We start from the raw sequence: 19,840 nt of genomic DNA, 5'->3' as shown, positions 1-19,840 counted from the left end.
CCAAAGCAGCATATAATCCCCTGCACCTGCAAAAGCTCCGCACACTGCAGCCTGCCAAGAGTAGAGCGTGTGACCTTGCCTCCACGACCACAGAGTCTGGGAGAAAGAGAGAGAAATGTCGAGAGGGAAAGAGAGAGAGAGAGAGAGTGTTGACGATAGAGGAGGATGATGAAAGAGCAAGAGAAAGGAAGAAAGAGGGAGGGAGACAAAGAGGGAGAGAGAGAGAAGATTGTTACTTAGTAGATATCAGACACATTGGAAACACATTGTGAACCTTGGTCTGGTCTGGGGTCCAGGCCCACGGCTGGGAACCGGGCTGGCCGGCTATTTTTGTGTTTCATTTTATCCCCAGTGATGTCATGCTACTTGTTTCCCAAGAACTGGGATAGGACAAGAGGGAGGTAAAAGAATATGCTGCAGCGCTCCCACTGTATCAAGCTAAATCTTTACACATTTTGTCTGGACACCATCATGTTGAAGTAGGTCAGAAATCATCAAAGTTGTACTACCAGTTATGAGTAAGAACCAGTTTGATGGTTAAGTTGACACTTATTTTTCATTTATTTACATTCACATACTGGGGCGTCCCAGTAGCTTAATGGTTAAGTCGCATAGCACATAAACATCCCCGGCTCGACTCTAGCTGGGGACTTCTGTTGCATGTCATATCCCTCTCTCTCTCTCTCTCTCTCTCTCTCTCTCTCAGCCCAAATTTCATGTCTCATTCTGATACCATCAAGTATAAAATAAAGGCCAAAAAGAAAAAAAAAAATCTGCATTCATGTACAGATGCACTGAAATAAACAAGTGAATCATTAAAAATCATATGCATGTATTCCATACACAGACCTTCCAGTTCTTTAGGTAAACCTGTACAATTTGCCAAAAATGTTATGAGCTTGGTACAGTACCATGAGGCATCTCTTAAAGGTGAAAAATGTTTTGTCTGTTTTCGGCTAAACCAACCTATACTTTCCAATAAAGTTTATGTATCCACAAACGTACTTGTAGATAAAATGTACTCTGTTACATTATCTTAATATTAATATAAAATTACATATGCCAAGATGGTAGATTTTGTCATGGTCTAGTGCAGTCTTAATCATCTCATCCAGACTGCAGTCTGTGAAAGCATCTCTAGAATACTAATTATTGAGCCATCTCACTTTGATGAAAGACAAATATTTATGCAGCACAGCTAAAAAACAAATATACAGTTAATGAAACAACATTTAATTGACTGTTAACATATGGAGTAAAATACTTGATAGTGCTTTTATGTATGTGTGTGGTCATTGCACGACGTAATTATTTTGACATTTGACAATAATTCCTCAACAATTATGATGTTTGGAAAATGTATTACTTCTTTATGTATTGACCAAGAGATTACGGTGTAGACATTTAACTGAAAACAAAGCTAATTGCACATCATGAATATGTAAAATGATATGAAATGTTTTTCATAGTACTTTTTGTGTCTGAAAATCCTCACATCACAGGATTTGCTTGTTCAAACGCAACTGGCTACTGAGTGAAACCACCTGATGTTTTTGTTTTCAGAGAGAACAGGATGGGAAGGGAGGCTGTCTCTTTTTCTCCCCCCGCCGCTAGTTCCAGCAAAGCGAAGAGGAGACTGACTATGCAAGGTTAGTCTTTGTATGAAATGCATGTGGACAGCTGGGCTGCCTCGGGCGCTGCAAGGTATGATTACTTCTCAGGGAGAGCAATTGAGCAACAGCATGGAGCGATTACTAATATTTTCTTTGTCCATTCCCCCCCTGTGAGTTTTAATCTGTTGCATGTTATCTCTTTCTCTCCCCCCCTATCTCACACACATGTGGACATCACAAAAACCATGTGTGCGTGCACAACACATGCAAACACAAACAAGTAAACACACACACACACAAAAAAAGACAGAAGAGAGAAGTGAGGATGTACAGTGTGTACGAGCTCAGGAAGTGTCATGTGTATTCCATTAGAAGGCAGATTAAAAAGGAGATTTTGTTTTCCACATCAAAGGTCTCACGCTGGGGGATTCCTCTCTCTCCCTCTCTCCCTCTCTTTCAGAGTCCGTCCCTCCCTTCCTCTCTATTTCATGAATAAATAATAAGGGGTAAAACCTGGGAAAACAAACTTTTTGACCTTTGAACCTTCGTGTCAGGGTCGGACTCTGCACCTGGGCGACTTCCCACAGGAAAGAGGTGGTAGGTCTGTCTGCATGTGAGTGTCAGTACATCACGTATGTGTTTGTTATGTGTGTATTTGTGCGCGGGGAGGCTGCATTTGTAAGAGCATCTCATCAGTTTAATTGGAGTTCCCACCATGCCTCTGAGACAGAATTCCTTGAATGTCTTGCGGGCTCTCTCTTGGTGTTCCATCATAACCTAAAAGTGTTACACCCTCCTGTTTTGCTAATGTTGTTTTTGAGGTCAGAACAGTTGGGATTGTGGTTGGGGGAAAAAAAACAACTGAGTAAAAAAACCACAATATTGTGAAATTAATGTGTGAAAGAAACGTGCGATCCCCATAGATATCGAAGCCTGGTGTGAAAACCACTTTGAATCTCTGTGCAGTGACCGACATGCACGATTCTCACATATCCTGTGACCTGCTTACTGAATTTATGCCTGGAATATGACTCTCCATGATATCCCAGAAATCCAAGGACAAGTTGAACTTAATGCACTTTATGAAAGGATTTAGCTGCTTGCACCTCTTCCTACAGGCCCTACAGCCGTCTGTTGGTTGGTTTTCTCCCTTTTTCCTCTTTCTGTTTCTCTCACTGACAGCTGTGTTGGCTCGGTGTGAAACAAAAAGAAAAAGGCCATAACGCAGCACATTACCATCCCGCAGAGCAGATGGGAGATCATGCCACACACATACACTCTCTCAGATTCCTTCGCTCTGGCATTTCACGTTTATTCTTGTTTGTGAAAGCCCGGTGGTCACTCTAAGGGAATGGTAGTAAAAACATGTTTGCTCTCAAGTAGTTGCTTTTTCTTCTCCTTCCTCGGTAAGTCAGCTCACCTCAGCCATTGTAACAGAGGAAACGGCTCATTAGCTATTCAGAGCACCATGTTAATATAGAGGATAAATGGGCTGTACATCTGGGAGGAGGAGAGAAGAAGAGATGATTGGAGAGGAGAGGAGAGGAGAGGAGAGGAGAGGAGAGGAGAGGAGAGGAGAGGAGTCCAGATTCCAGCAGTTCAGCTCTCCGCCAACGGACGTGTCCAGATGGCCTGGAGAGAGAGGCCCTTTGACTGAGGGACAAAGAGACACTTGTGGACGACAAAATCTAACTCTTGCAAACGCACAGACGCACACATACATGTACACACACACACACACACACACACACACACACACACACACACACACACACATACAGCTGCGCGGCGTATTGTTCGTCTTAGCTCGGCCGTTAGCTCCTAACATTGATGGAATGTTTGACTGTCCGCCTATCGTGCCCTTGAGACATGATGTCACTCCAACAAAACGCCGTCTTTTCAAAGAGAAACGGCTTTTTATGTGTTCAGGGCCACACAATGAAAAGACAGAGGGATGAGACATGGGGGAGAGAAACACATTAAGAAAGAGAGAGATTTAAAAAAAAAAAAAAAAAAAAAAAAAAAAAAAAAGAAAGAGACAGATATACAGGACTGGATATGCTCAGAGCTCATGATAAATTGAAGGCTGGTTTGATGGTAGTCGTGACAACCCATTAAACCGGGGCGTAAACTCCCATTTTCCACAATGATACAAGGGAATGCAGAGGGTGAGCCTGCTGTAAATGTGTCAGAGAGTAAGCACACTATTATAACTTTACTACGGATTTATCGCCGAGAGTAATTACTGTAAATGATGGCACTGAGCAATGGTGGAACAGTTGGGGAGAGTGGAGACGGGACAAAATAGATGGATAATAAATACAGAGAGGGAATAAAGTAAACTAGACAAACATATATGAAAAGATATAAAACGTACCTTTAAATATTCCCAAAGTGGAAACTGCACCAGCGAGAACGGGATCTGAAAAACAAGCACACAGAGTTTTCATTATCAGCATTATATCTGCATTTTGTTTTTGATTTTTTTTTTTTTTTTTGGGGAGGGGGGGTTTCAAGTTTCATCTTTAACCTCCAATCTCCTGCACTTGTCATTCCTGCCACCTTTCTCTGTTTCCCTCTCTCTCGTCTGACTGCTCCCTTGTTCCTTCTCACTGCTGATGATTAATGAATGAGACGGGCTGTGGTCTGGCAGTCCTGAATGGATGGATAGATGGATGGATGGATGGATAGATGAAGCAAACTTGGAAGAAGGAATAGCGGGATAGCGGGAGAGAACTAGAGTGATGGTTGGAGTGTGAATGTTGCCACTGGAAACGCTAAATCGGCTCACACAGGAAGTTATAGCGGGAGGAAATCAATGTCGGTGCCAAGGCGAGGGGCAAACGACACACACAGTCAGACCACACACGCGCTCTCACAGCAGTATGCGGACACATGCGCAAGAACGGGCACACTTTATTTAAACAGAGACGTACGGAAAGACACGCAAAAACACTAATTCGCACAGACACATATATTTCACAGAGACACATTGCAGACACACACACACACACATACACACACACACACGTGTATCCTGTCATCTTGCGCTGCAGGAATGGCAGAGCAGGACAGGAAGGAAGAGAGGGAACAAAAACAAAAGTGGAGAGGGAAATAAATAGAGTGACACTGAGTTGTGTCATCAGTCTTTGATCACAGCAACAAGAGGATCATTCATCCATCTGTGCCGCCTCCTTCCAGCGTGTTCCGTCATTCTACGTTAGCACATCAGTAAAAACAGCACCGATCCAACTCTGAGCAAGCTGGAGCGCAAAGATAATACAAGAACTGTGTTTATGCCTCTCAATGAGTTTATTAAGCTATTATTTCAAATGAACTGACCTCATATAAACACTCGATCTGAAGTCGATTAATTTAAAAGGTATCTGCTGCATCTGCTCCCCAAGACCTGAATGTAAGACTTATGTAAACCTTATAATGACTTGGGAGTTTTCAAAAGAAACAAAGCTGAAAAAGAAATAGAAATTCAACTGAGCACATCAAATTACGTTCCTAAAATGTTATATAGGAAAGGAAGATTGCTTAATAAAAGACCTGTTATCTCATTGTGTTAGTTAAAGTAGATCATAAATAGAATAGATCACAAATAAAAAAACATGTTTCTGTACTTATGTAAAAGTCACTGTCTGGTGAAAAACGTATTTTCTTTGGCAACTATTTAAAGGATTGATTTGACATTTTGGGAAATCCACTTATTTATTGTTCTGCAGAGAGTTATATGACAATATTGATACCGCTCTCATATCTGTCCGTTGAATATGAAGCTTGAGCCAGACGTTAGCCTAGCTTAGCATAAACACTGGAAACAGGGAGACAGCTAGACTGGCTGCAGCTTCTGTATTAAACAAACGAAATATAATTAAAACTATTAATTAGTGAGCTTTAGAGGTGTTGGTAGGCAGATTTTTATACGTTTGAACACAGGCTAGCTGTTTCCCTCAGTTATCAGCCTTTATGCTAAGTTAAAATAAGCTAGCTGCTGTTTTCAGTTTCATATTGAAAAGACTAATATAAGAGTGGTATCGATCTTGTTATGTAACTCTTGACAAGAAAATAAAAAAAGCGTACTTCCTAGACTAAACAGACTTGTAGAGAACTCATCCATTAGTTTGCTTTGACCATCAATCTAAAAATACAGCAGAATAGAAATTCTTCTGGTAAATTTTTGAGTTTAGCCCAATCAAACACTTGTAGCTTGATAAAGCAGTCCTGATATATGGAGCTAACAGAAATGTTCCAGTGGAAACTCTTCATGCCCATCTGGTCTATCTGGGCAGACAGAAGCAAATTTTCTCAGTCCTTTGAGATGATCGAAAAATTTTATTTGATGTAGGTCTGGTATCCAGCCCCCTGAATGTGGAGTGAGTGCACCTGTTTTCCAACTGTGGAGAGATGAGAGTGTGCTTTCAAAAGGAATAAAAGTACACCTGTCTTTTATTACCACCCTGATGAGTTCTGCCTTTTTCCAGGTCAGAGAGAGAGAGAGAGAGAGACAGACAGAGAGAAAGAGAGAGAGAGAGAATGGAAGGGGGGGGGGGGGGGGGGGGGGGGGGGGTAATAGCCACTATCTGTTATACTACTTGTCCAGACAATTTTAAAGATAAAACAAAGTTATAAACGTAATTTCATTTCAAATAAGCTAACATCAACTGAAACTGAAATAAAATGTAAATTGAGTTTTTTCAGCTGAAATAAAACATTTGAATCACTGTAGTCGTTTCACTTTTATGTTTTCTTAAATTGAACTGGCTTCAATCGAGCTACGTAGATACAGCAAAGGAAAGGTTATAAAAATGTAAGTTAAAAAAGAAAAAAAAAAGAAAAACATATTTATTTAATGTGCACAAAAGTGTGCAGAGGACTTTGAACCTCCGCAATGAGTGCAAACAGCAAGAAAGAGAAAGCCAGATGGGTTCTGCAGAGGATCTGGAAGGAGTGATCCACCAATGATTTATGACTTGGTTTGACACCCCTGGCACACTGTGCATGCAGTGTATATCTGTGTGTGTGTATATGTGTGCGTGTTGCCTGGCAGAGATGAAACGTCTGAAAACCACATGTGGTCTGATTAAAATTGATAAGCCATTTAAGGCGCGCACACACACACACACACACACACACACACCTGAAACATGTATGAACCTGACTAGATGTGGCGTGTGACAATCCAGCTGTGTGCGCTTGTTTATTTCAGTTATAAAATCAGATATAATGGGTGGAGGATACAGTGTGGGAGCTAATTACTCTAGTGGTTATTTTTTTTCAAAACTAAAGCGCGTTCTGCTTGTTACATATCGAACAAGCTATACCGCGGAGATACTTTAATGGTGGTGTAGTGATGGAGGGAGATGTGAGGTGTAATAAATCTCTCAGCTGAATGAGATGTGAAGATAGGTAGAGACAGAGAGTGAAGTGGTGAATAAAGGGGACTGGACATGTAATCTGTTTCTACTTCCACCCTCCTCTCCCTCTCTCTCTCTCTCTCCCTCTCTCTCTCACACAGACCAGAGCATCAATTCTCAACTGCAACCACAGCATCAACATCCAAATCAAAAACCTGAAGTCTATTCATTTTCTGTGTATCTGAGCAATGCATGCAGAGTGTTACCCATTACTCAGCGACAGGCTGCTGCGGAATGAATTTTCACCACAACTGCAATCCTTGTGTCACTGCTCTGACTTGCACTAAAAACATAGGCAAGATTTCCCAAAACAGCCCAAGGGAGCAAGTTTTTTTTTGTGTGTTTTTTTTCTAATGTTTTCGCTTTTGTTTTTGAGTTGAGGTAACCTTGGAGATAGATAGATGTGCATCAGCATTGTACCAGATAGAAAGAACAATGCTTATATCCTTCCCGTATAATTAATTCCATCTACCATTCCTGTAAATATTTTCTGTAAAATATGTTTAAGTTCTCATGAACTTATCAGAAGAGAAAGTCAAATGCCAAAAACCAACATATAAATAATGCAAAATACCTTCATAAGCAGCCTTCGCACCAACTTCAGCTTATTTACCCAATGCACAGATACAATATGAGATACTGTGGGAATTACAATGTTAAATGTCTGTCTGACTCCTCAGGCAAAACACATCTCGCCACAACATCAGAGATCTAAAACTACACTTTTTAAGGAACTGTGTGTGACATTTATTCTTCTATTGGATCAATTGTGCAGGTGCTTTAAGGTGGAAGACTGGTTAAGGGTTAGGGTTTATGCTGATTTTGGGCAGTCACAAAGCTGCTAAAAATTAAAATGCACAACTAAGGTTGAGATAATTATTAATATAACTGAATATCTACAAAAAAAACAACAACATGAATGATTTTCCGACCACCTTAGGTTTACATGATCTAACTTCACATTAAGTGTGGGTCTCTCACTCAGGAGACACACAGACAGGAAAATCAGAAACTGTGCATCGATCCATCAGAAACAACTCAAACATGAAACCTTTAGCAATAGTGAATACACCTGTTATTCCTAAACTGAATGCAATTATTTTTTAATTTGCCGTTATTATTTTTGTTGTAAAATGGACCAAAGCATGCTCTTTTGTTAAAATGTATGATTGGATGGACAAAACGCATTTCACTATGTTTTACAATAACACAAGTTTTAAACATTTTAGAGATATAATGCACGTTCATTTTTGCGAATTAATACTAATTATGTTATTTCTAAATATAATAAGATATATAAAAATCACATCAAAAATGATACATTGTGAAAACATTTGAGCAGACATCTCAGAACTATGTCTGTTTCTGGCATAACGGAACTTCGCTGCCAATTTGGTGATTGTGTCAACACAAACAAACTAAATACTTGGAGCAAATATGCAACAGTAACAGGATAATACTTCATAAATAAATAAAATACACTAATTAAACACTCTCCAACCAGTAGATGCATTTAAATCAGCATCAAAATATCATTTAATGTAGTTAAAGCAGGAGGGAAGCAGCCTGCACTTTTCTCACTTTTCCTATAAATGAATATGAGTGATTCTTAGCGTTCCGCTGTAAACCTACACCTGCACCTACGAAATAGCCTCTCATACCTCTACACACAGACTGTTCAGTTATAACTCAGTTTTCAGCCTGTTTGTGTGGAAGACGTCAGATTACCAGGCCTCATAAATCCTGAGCATCATAACGTCCTTTGCAAGTTTTTTGAAGAATTTCATGTTGTATTCTTCAAATGCATTGCACTGCAAAGGCTGCGGGATCACATTTTACGATATGTTGTGACCATTTACACCATGAGATTCAGTAGAATTATAACTGAAACAGTATCCCGTTTGATGTGATCACATGAGTGGCTTCAACAAATGGCAAAGTATTTTCAGAGCTATGAAACCAGTAATGTGACTGCTGAGAATGTATTGATCACCACACCCTCTGATCTATATTCCACCCAGACCTTTTGCATGTTGCCCTGCTGCACATACATGAACCAAAATAGCAAGTGTGCATGGAGAAGCCCACACAGTCTGTGCGTCCAAGACCTACCACTCTGATTGTTGCACAATTAAAATAGGGCCCTCAGTGTAACTCACAAAAATGCTTCGTATGTATCATTGAAGCCTGACAAACATGTCCAATACACTTTATCATAACACATTTGCAAATCCGATTTTTGAGATAATATATATATTGGTGCTTTTTTGCATGTTACTGCTCGAATCGATGGCAAGATGTGGATCGTGGTGACTGTGTGCTCTTGTGCATTGTGCGCATCCTCATGCAGAAAACAGGGATCCACTCATAAAAACATTGCTATCAGTCATCAAAAACTCCACGGGGTATCTTAAATATGAAAATCAGCAAAGATTACTCAGCCATCAATGACTGCATTATGAAAATACATACATCATGCAGTTCCACTGTTATCCCGTGTAGCTTGTGACTGATCAGGTTGGAAGCTCAGTGTATTGCTTAAGGACACTTGAAGGGGCCGACTGGTTATAACTGGTTACGGGAGCTGAATCTGAAGTCAAGAGACGGGACACTTTGTCCAACGACTGGGCCAGTGGGCGATCTGCATGGTTTGGATATTCTAGTTCAAGAGAGGTCTGCCACAAGTGTTGAGGGCACATTTAGACCTCAGCTATGTCATGGTAGACTAGCGCACAGCCATCCAGACAGCCAGGGCCATGCTACGCTGGGCTAGCATGAAGGCAGCCAGGAAGCATAAAATCCCGCTGCTCTCCGGTGCTAAATGCTGACTCTGTCTCATCCCCCTGCCTTGTATAATGCCCCAGCTACCATGGCCTATTCAGCACCATGAAGCCAAGCCAAACTCCCAATGTGTGTGTATGAGTGTGTGAGCATGTTTGGATGGTGGTCACTCAATCCAGGGTTGTTATGTTAACTCTAAAAAGAAAAAAAAAAAAAAGAGAGACAGGACTTCATAAATCCCATTAAAAATGATGATGATGAATAGAGATGTCTGTCTGCGTCGTCAAGACATGAACAAGATCCCACTATTCTATCATCAAAATGTTCACTTGCAAGGAAAATAAGGGCGAGTATGTTTTTATCTTGTTTTTGTCATTTTATACAAACTAAACATGTACTGTAGCTGTTATTTAAGGGATCAGTTAGCAGAAGAAAACACTACCCTGAAGGCAGAGCAGCAGTGATGTTTATATCCATTGAAAACAACTGAGGTTTTCCTCTGCCTGCCAAAACTTTACTAGCTCACTCACTCCAGCTTGAGCCAATCAGCCTGCTTCCATGGCCATGTGAGCAGCAACCAAATCATAACGATAACCAGAGAAACCAACACATCCATTGCATTTAGCACGTTGTTGATGTCTTCGAGCGTGACCTGTCACGTGACATAAAAAGCTTATTTAAATACACATACACACAAACCATTTGGTCTACCCTAAAACATCTCATCACCTGATTTTTTTCTCTAGCGACACCACCAGCAGAGTAATATTTATGTTTCAGAGTGAATACTAGCCAAAGTATTCAGTATTTATGGCACTCCTATCATCCTCTGCTTTAGTTTGTGTTCAGCGCTAATAAGCTAATGTTAGCATGCCAACACATTAAAGACATCGACTGTAACCCTGTGTGAAAAACTGAATTCCTCTCATTCATTTCAATGTGTCTGACTACCCAGCAGCGCAGTGGGAATGCCAACCTAGAGGGCTCTGGCAGAACAACGCAGCTTCGTCCAGCGAAAAAGTTGAGCCAGGTTCAACTTTTGCTGCAATGTCATGTCATCCAACAAGGGGCTGCGTTGACCAATCGCATATATGCAAGCACACATTCCTGTTGATTACTTTGTAACGTCAGTAGAGCGTTTCTACCATTTACCTCGCTATTGTCGCGACCAAAGAGAAAATCGTTGCCGCCATGATAACTTTCCAGAGTTGTAAAATACTCGGTATTATAAACCGCTGTGCAGTGTTTATGGCGTATGATGAGCCTTCAAATTCACAGATCTGTTACTCAAACTGGACTTCCTGGAACATACTCCATGTCTTGTCTGTAACATAAACAACACGCCCTCGACCGACCCTTGCTAGAATACTGTAGAGAAAATACATTTATTGAGTAAGAAAAACACACCCTGAGGCCCTGCGCTCAGTTCATTTTACCCTGAATCACTCTATTTCTGAACTAAAGTTTTCCTAAAATGATTCAGCAGGCCGTAGACAAATCCTCCGCCACACCTTGTGTTCTCTTTTTCATGTTTCTACTGTCTATCCTATAATTTCAACATCTTCCCTCTTCACTGTCCTTTCAGACATCAATCCAGCTCTCTCCATCTACCATCTTCTCCACCCTACTGACCACTCGCTTCTCTTGCTCTACTCGTGCTCCACTTGAAAGTAAAATCTTAACATACAAAGAATCACAACAGACACTAACACAATACTATATTTTTTTTGTGGAAATCATACCAAACCTTGGCTCTGCTACTTGGCCACTAAGTGAGAACTTTGTTCCAAGAGCTCAGCAGCATCTGCTCCCAAAGCCCACAAACATCTGTGTCATCCAGCTGGCCTCCAGGGACAGGATTCCACTGCTGGGAAACACATGACCGGCTCTCTCACAGACCTGCTATCCTGCATATGTGTGTGTCTTGCAATTTTTGTACGAAAATGTCAATGTGCTTAATCATATTTAAGCTGATGTATGTGTGTGCGCCTGTGTGTCTTGAAGAGCGGCATTATATGTTTGCTAGCTGACACATTTCATAAATGATCAAAGATGACAGTGCCACTTGCTGTGACTGTCAGGTACTATATTATACGAATATGGAGATGTCTGCTGTGTCATTCTGCTGACAGTTCTCCAGTTTGTGTGTGTGCGCGTGTGTGTGTGTGTATATATGCGTCCTTGCCAACTGTATAAGCGCTAACTTTATTAGCATTCAGAGAGGCTTCGGGCTGTCACAGGTCCTTAGGCACTCAGCGGAGGGCAGGAAAAACACATGTCAAAATATATTCACATTGAGCCTGATTGCAGGCAAGCCAGTTGGCTGCAATTTGACAAATGACTTTTAATAGGTCATACTGCAGCCTGTGCATACTGATGAGTATCCAAAAGGAGAGAAAAAGAGTAAGGGAGATAGATATTAAGACAGAGAGACAAGTAGACAAATGTATAGATGGCCAAACCAACAGATGAGAGACATTATTCATCTTTTCCAACAGATTCCTTTCCAAAAAGTACCTCATTCCTAAATGTTTGGAAATTTCCTACTTTGAAACATCTACCTACTGCTACTGAGGAATGGCTCTCCAAAACCAACTTAACAGAAAACCACAATTCAGATGCTTTCCAACAAAATGTTCTGATTGATCTCAGTGTGTCTGATATTTAACATAATACAGTACCACTGAGATGATATAGCAATATATCATTTTAATGGTACTGTGCAATTAACATTAACAATGCTTAAGAGACTTTTAGACGATGTCCACAAAAATGACTGACTGGCTGGCAGGTGTCTGATAAAATCAGCAACAACTGGACAACTAAAACAAAATCCAGTCAACCATTTAATCACAGCTCTAAACTCTATGCTACTGATTAACAGTACTTTCACTTGACTTTGTTAACAAAAATTTTTTATCAAAAATTAAACTGACTACAAACAAACAAAGCTAAGAGTCTACATCCATGGCTCTGTGATGCCACACTTAGGCACAGAGGTACTTTGAGCATGCTAATATTCTTACAATGTTATTATGTTGTTTAGCAGCTGTTATGTTTACTATGGTCATCATCTTCATTTAGCGTGTTAGCATACTAACATTTGCTCATTAGCACAAACATTAAGTAAAGCTGACGCTGATTGGAGTGCCATTACTTTATTACTGCAGGTATTTGGTCATAACCAAAGTATTGGACAAATTAAAAATTTGACCTGATGGTGGCGCTAGAGGAAAAGTTAAGGGAACACCTACATTATTACAATTCAACCTGAGGGGGAAATGTCTGTATCAAATTTCATTGTATCCACCCAGTGGTTGTCTAGACATTTCACTGTGAACCACAAATGTCAACCTCATAGTGGTGGTGCCAGAGGAATGGTCAGGGGATCCCTAAAGTCATTAGGATTCATTGTCTGGGAACCATGAATGTCTGTACAAAATATTGTGCCAATCCATCTTGTAGATGTTGAGATACTTCACTGGATAAGTGAAAACAGGCCACCAGTTCTATCTCCAGCCCTGCAGGATAAATCTGCGTGGGGAAAGTGAAAAAGCAGTGCTTACCCCTCCCTCATTACTACCACCAAGGTCCCCATGAGCAAGGCTCATAACCTTAACTGCTCCAGTGGAGCTGCTCAGTGGCCGGCAGATCAGAATGTGGTTGTACTGGGCAGCTTCCAGGTGTGAATGTGTGTAACTGTGTGGACATGTTCAGGGCTTTCCTGCAAATGAGAGACTTCCTCTCATTGAAACTTCTCTGAATATATAGAGGTTTAAAAAAAAAAGACAACAACTTTGGCCTCATGATGGTGCAAGAGGAAAAGTCAGGAAATCACCAAAGTCAGTGGGCTTCATCCTTGTGGTCCATGGATATCTGTACCAAATTTCATGGCGATCCATTCAACAGCTGTTGAGATATTTCAGTCTAAAGCAAAGTGGTGGACTGACTGACCCAATTGACCGCCGTCCCTACAGCCACACCATGGCTAAAAATGGATGATGATTTGAGTACAGCCTACCATTTTACTGTGGTAAGTGTATAAACAATTATGTGTCCTGACATAGGAAAAAAAACAGATCCAGAGGAGTCATTTTGTATATCACAAAACCTTGTTGTGGATTATCACTTACGGCATGCACTGAAGTGAACTAAGTCCTGGACACAAATGCAAATTCTTCATGTGGCACTGAAAGCATATCACTTTACACGGTGGATAGTTTACAAGCATTCTCAAAGACACACTGAAATCATTCTGATTAATCTTATCTTGGCTGTGATGCCAAGTCTTGTGGAAACAGAGACTTTGAAAATTTTTTTCCCTCTAGAAATTTTACCCATGTAAGCAGACGTTTCTATAAAAACTCATATGTTTTGCAAAAGCCAGTACACCTTGGATGACACTGTTTACACTCATTACAATGACAGTACAAGACACCCTCCCACATTTTATGGCTGTAGTGTGAAATCCTAGACACAAATAACTAGTCTAAAAGCTCATATGCACAATTTAACTCAGTCAAGACACTGTGGTGCAATCTTGAACCCGACAACTTAAGCACTCCTTCTGCTCCGTTCTTGCCACCAGATGTGGAGCAAATGAGCTAAAGAGCAAATGATTCATGAGCCAGAGATGTCTGCTGGATCTTCTGTTAGTGCTTGATACCGAATGACCATTCCAAATCCATTTGGCAAAACCTCCTAAACCCGTGGATTTTGAATATACCAAATGTACCATTTCAAATAAGACCATGTGTACTCCCTCAAATTCAATTTATCCGAAAAATAAAATGAACAATGGCTCCTTTGAAATGTTTAACTATACTTTTAAGAAATCCTGATTCACTAAAGAGATCAGAGCAACAGTTTTACTGTCCAGTTAACCTCTTGTTCTTTTATTCTATTCAACTCTTTTACAGTCATAGTTCTTCGGTCTCAGCATTTCACTTGCCCTCTGAGAGGAGAAGGGAGGGGAGGTGAGGGGAAGTGAGGGGAGGGGAGGAGAGGAGAGGAGAGGAGAGGAGAGGAGAGCAGAGGAGAGCTTTTAAAAGAAAGCAGATGGGATTCAGATGGTGAAGCGATCAGCAGCAGCCTTAGTCAAAGTGCAGAATCACTATAGGCCATGTGAAGACCAAGACACACACACATTTACACACTTTAAAAAAATCATATGGACTGGCCAGGCAGAGCAAAGCCCTGAGTCTAAGTCCACATTTATTACCTGCTAATGCAACAGGGCTGCAAGCTGGATTTACTTGCCAAATTCATACAAGCACTCACACACACACACACACACACACACACACACACACATCTCACACAAACATTCAGACACACCCACATTCCATCTGCTGTGTGTCACGAAAATATGACGAGGGACTGACTGTGGTGACACACTGATAACAAACAGACAGAGATCAGATTTTAATATGTTGAACGTTGATCAAGTCATTAATCATGTCAGAGAGGCAGGTGGTGTTGGACATCTCTGTATGTTACTGTGCCAAATGTTCAACCTCAATCACAGACAGTCACTGAGTGGGAAGAAACCAGACCTGTTTGTCTGTCAGTTGATGGACAATCTGGATGAATATATGAACACAAAACATACACACACACACACACACACACACACACACACACATACACAAACAGAAGCAAACCAAAAAAAAAAAAAAAAAACATTTGAAAAAACTGCACAAGAATTGCCTGCAAGCATATACACACAAACACAGGCGCGTAGCTGGTTAGTGCAATTCTAATGAAGTATGACAGATATGCGATAAGGATGCATGTTGCAATACCCTGAGCTCCGACTGAACGGTGAGTGAGGGGCAGCAATTATTTCCCCTAAATAACTCCAGCTGGACTGTTTTTGAGCATTAGCTCTGCAAGGATATTAAATCAATATATATTTTGGAGAATGTTTTTAATATCAATATATATTGAGATTTTGAAGGCTGATCACGTAGAGTTGAGCAATATAACAAATTAATTCAATTTTTTGTTTTTTCCCCCAATGTGTATAATCATTACAACATGCTCTTAAAGGTTACTCTCAGACAAAAAGGGGGAAAAAAAATAGACATTGAGAACATGAGCTGTCTTGAGTCACAAGACACAACACCTACACATAATTTAGAGCTGTCTGTTAAAGATGTTATTCTACATTTTGAATGTAAAGACTCAAAAATTAATTTTATTTTTGCAAATGTTGTGACTGTAATGGGAAAACTCCTTGTTCACAAATACAGTTTTTTCTAAAAGAATACCTGATACCCAATGAAATGTTATGATCACTCCTTTGAGAACATCTAGAATTTATTGTCTTTATTCTATTTTTATTTTTTTTTCTGTTGTCATCTTTTTTTCTTCAAATACCATTTACACACTTTGATCGTAAACTCCATTTACACAGTTTAACACTTTTGTTATGAAAAATGGAAAATGTATTTTGATCAATAAAAAACACATTCTGTTAGTTGTTATTTTTACCTTTTGAATGATGATTTGGACTCAAGAATAACTTTATACAATAATTTCACCACACAATTCTACTGAAAGTTGAATAAATGATAATACTGCATTACCGTCCAGCTGTATTACACTCCAAACAACAGTAAATTACTTTAACAATGTGACTTCAAAACAAAACTAACAGAACAGAATCTAAATTACACTTCAGTATCCAATTGAATTTTCCAGCATCGTCCCTGTTTTAACTGAACATGGGCTTTTAATTATTTTCCTGTTATAGGGATCTCTGTGTTATGTTAATAAACACTGGAGTCATGCGTGCACGTACGAGCTAATATCACACCTAGTATCTGCAGTGACATGGCAAAAACCCCTAGCTAAACATAGGAGCACAGCGGGAACTTGTGTGTGTATAGTCCAGTAAGGGAGACTGTGAGAGACTGTGTGTGTGTGTGTGTGTGTGTGTGTGTGTGGCACCTAAGTACACCTTTGGGACAGAGGGGTTCAAGGCCTTTTAAATAAATAAACAAACACATAAATAAAGACAATCGATAGAAGGAGCCTGATCCGGCACTCTGGGCCTGTGTTTGGCCTCTCACTTCATAAGAGAGGCCTGGGGGAGACACGGAGAGGGAGGGAGAGAGAGAGAGAGAGAGAGAGAGGGGGGGGGAGGAAGGAGGGGGGAGAGGGGAAACTGAGAGTGCTGGGGAAAAGGAGCGGGAGAAAGAAACAGAGAGAGAAGGTTGGATTACTTCTCTCTTGGTGGTTGTATAGCGCTGGTCAGTGAAAGCCAAGGCCTGCGCTACCTTTTACAGAAAACAGACCGCCATATGCTTACTCAGTTTAGGCACACACACACACACACACACACACACACACACACACCTGTTTGTACACTCCCCTGAGAAACACTTCGCACAAATCATATGCCTATCCAAACACAAACCTGTAACACATACAAAGCATATCTCCCCTTGTGCTCAGCGCAGTTCCCCCAAAACCTAAATTTGTCACAGATAAGGGTGTGTTGGAGGCTGTGCAGTTCTTTGCATCCTGCAGCATGAGCACGTGTCCCTTTAAGGCCTATGCTGTGTAACTATGAGGAGTGTTCAGCCTTAAGCGACTAGCAATCACTCATCCCAGCCTTTCCAGCTCCCCGGCGCTGTAAAAACTAGAACGAGTCTGACTGCACTTGCTGAAGAATTCCACCTGACAGTTTTGAATGCCAAGGGCAGCACAGAGTGTGTGTGTGTATGTGTGTGTGTGTGTGTGTGTATGTTTAAACAAGCCAAACTAGGGAGAGGTTTGAGCGCCGGCACATCTCAAGCGAGCCAATGAAATCGCAGCTGGCCACGGTTCCCATAAGCCGTCGCAGCCCGGCGAATGTCGGCACAGGGCAGTAATATTCCCGACAAATTAAGACTTGTTCTGAGGTGAGTGGGAGAGAGAGAGAGAGAGAGAGAGCGAGAGGGAGCGAAGGAAAAGAGGGAGGAGAGGTGGTGGTGGTGGTGGAGAAACAGTGTGTTGGCAACGATTCAAGAGAGCAATTCCATCGACATGAGAGAAATGCTTCCCAGAAACTCTGAATAATATTTATGTTGTGCTGGTGATTTTTTTTTTTTTCTTTCTCCCACCTGTGTGCAGCTTTGTGTAGTTTGTTGCTTCAAAATGGACGTGTGGTACTACTGAACAGGCAAAGGCACAAAGGGAAGAACACAGACTCCCTTATCAACAGACACCTGATGCTTCTTTTTCTCCGCAGCCTTTAACGAAAGGAGCTGAAGTATAGCCTGCTGAGAACGCAACACGGCAGTGAAACAGGAACCTGTAACATATAAAATGCCGAACGTTTTTATTGGGACTTTATACTGCGCGGCATTTATTAGGAATGTTATAGACAAACTGCATCCACAGTTGGTATTCGCACATGAGAGAAAAAACATCCTGTGGTATAATATAACATATTGCTTGTATATCAACCCAACAAAAAGGCTTAGTATTCTTTCATTCGGTTAAAACATGACAGTATGGATCTGTCACAGCCACTGACGGATGATGTCAATGGCAGAGTGCATATTAGCCAATGAATGGTGGTGTGGTGTGACACAGGATGCCCGGAGGGTCAACCAATTAGCTGCTGACAGGAAGAGAGATGTATGGCTGCCTGAGGAAGTGGCTGAGGCTGGGAGTGAGACGTGGGAGAGTGGACTGAGAGTAAATGTGTTGATGCTGAGGGGCCTAAACATGAGAGAGGATGATGGTGGTTCTACAGAGTTAGCCTCGCTAAACAGCTAGTTGAGAATTATAGAAGTTACTGAGCAGCACACTTCTTTGTTTCTAACCAGCTAATGAAAATGTTTGGTTTTATTAATGAGGCTGGAGCTTAAAAGGGAAACGCATTATCTCTATCGAACATTTTGAGTCAGCTGAAATGAAGATAGCTGCTACTCACAGTTGGGTTGACATTGCGTTTTGCAATTATGCTTACAAATAGCTCTATTTAGAGAGATTTTAGAGAAAAAACACTGAGCTACGTGATGGCAACAATTCTAACCAACAGCACAGAATGAGTTTCAGTGTAGATGATTTATTTTTTAATTCTGCTGTGGACGCCAGGGCAGACAGACCTCTGGACGGGTGCAAAAATGGCCCTTTAATCTCACTTTTAAGACAAACTGAAAGGAACAACAGGAGAAATAAAGTTATTTATACAAGTTACAGGCAGCAGGGAACCAATATGAAGCCTTGGCCAAAAGTGCTTAATTAAGCCACCAGCACTGCTAACCCTGAAAGATTAAAACTGACACAGTCAGCAGCACAAACCTAGCAGGGATAACTTGGCCAAAATGAAACATAAAGCTTAATCAACAGAACAAACCAGCTCATTATGGTGTGGTGAACTTAATCTTGTGATACTCATTTTTGTGAGATTCTATACCAGACAGCAGCGCAAAGGAATTCTGAATTTGCAAAAAAAAACCACAACACAATACAGGCTTTTACAAAGAGAAACTGCAAGAAACAACCGGTATCTACAGAGACAAGAGAGCACATAACTATAGTGAGTGATTGAGTGTGTAACCCAAACGAGTGTCTACAGGCCACAATGTAGAAAGCATGATTTCATATGGCTGCTAACATTGTTAGCGTAGCTTAGCTGTTAGCCAGTAACCAGAGCTAATACATTTATTGTTTTTAGTTAAATAAATGTCATACTTTTTCAGTTGTTTTGCATTTTAATTGTACTAGACATGCAAAATTGTGTTTGTGCAGTCAGGCAAAACATTTGCATGCTGGTTGTGGTTTACTGTAACTGGGTGGCGTCATGCCAGTGCAGCATTTACAATGAATACTGGGTATTTTAAGAATACCTGACAACAGCCTGACATTGACTAAAAGCAAAAAATACATTTGTTTCTATAAATGCAGGGTAACATTCAATCAATCCTGTTATATATCCACAATAATGATGTAAGAGTTTCCCTTTAAAGGCAAACTAGAGTAAAGCGGACAGGAAGGTCCAGAGTAAGGCCGCTTGCTTTAATC

At 40.8% G+C, this 19,840-nt stretch overlaps 1 protein-coding gene across 2 annotated transcripts in view; it reads right to left on the bottom strand.

Annotated features, from left to right (window-relative positions):
• slc25a26 (solute carrier family 25 member 26) overlaps positions 1-19,840 on the bottom strand; it is a 60,332-nt gene that overhangs the window by 16,155 nt on the left and 24,337 nt on the right. For both annotated transcript variants that reach the window (XM_067588049.1, XM_067588051.1), the window contains exons 6-7: positions 3,991-4,035; positions 27-96 (exon numbers count right to left, since the gene is read on the bottom strand). In XM_067588049.1, coding sequence (XP_067444150.1) covers positions 27-96; positions 3,991-4,035 — 115 coding nt within the window. The remainder of the gene's footprint in view (positions 1-26; positions 97-3,990; positions 4,036-19,840) is intronic.

This window comes from Thunnus thynnus, chromosome 4 (assembly GCF_963924715.1).
Source record: "Thunnus thynnus chromosome 4, fThuThy2.1, whole genome shotgun sequence".
Lineage (NCBI taxonomy): Eukaryota > Metazoa > Chordata > Actinopteri > Scombriformes > Scombridae > Thunnus > Thunnus thynnus.
This window is presented reverse-complemented; position numbering and strand designations above follow the sequence as displayed.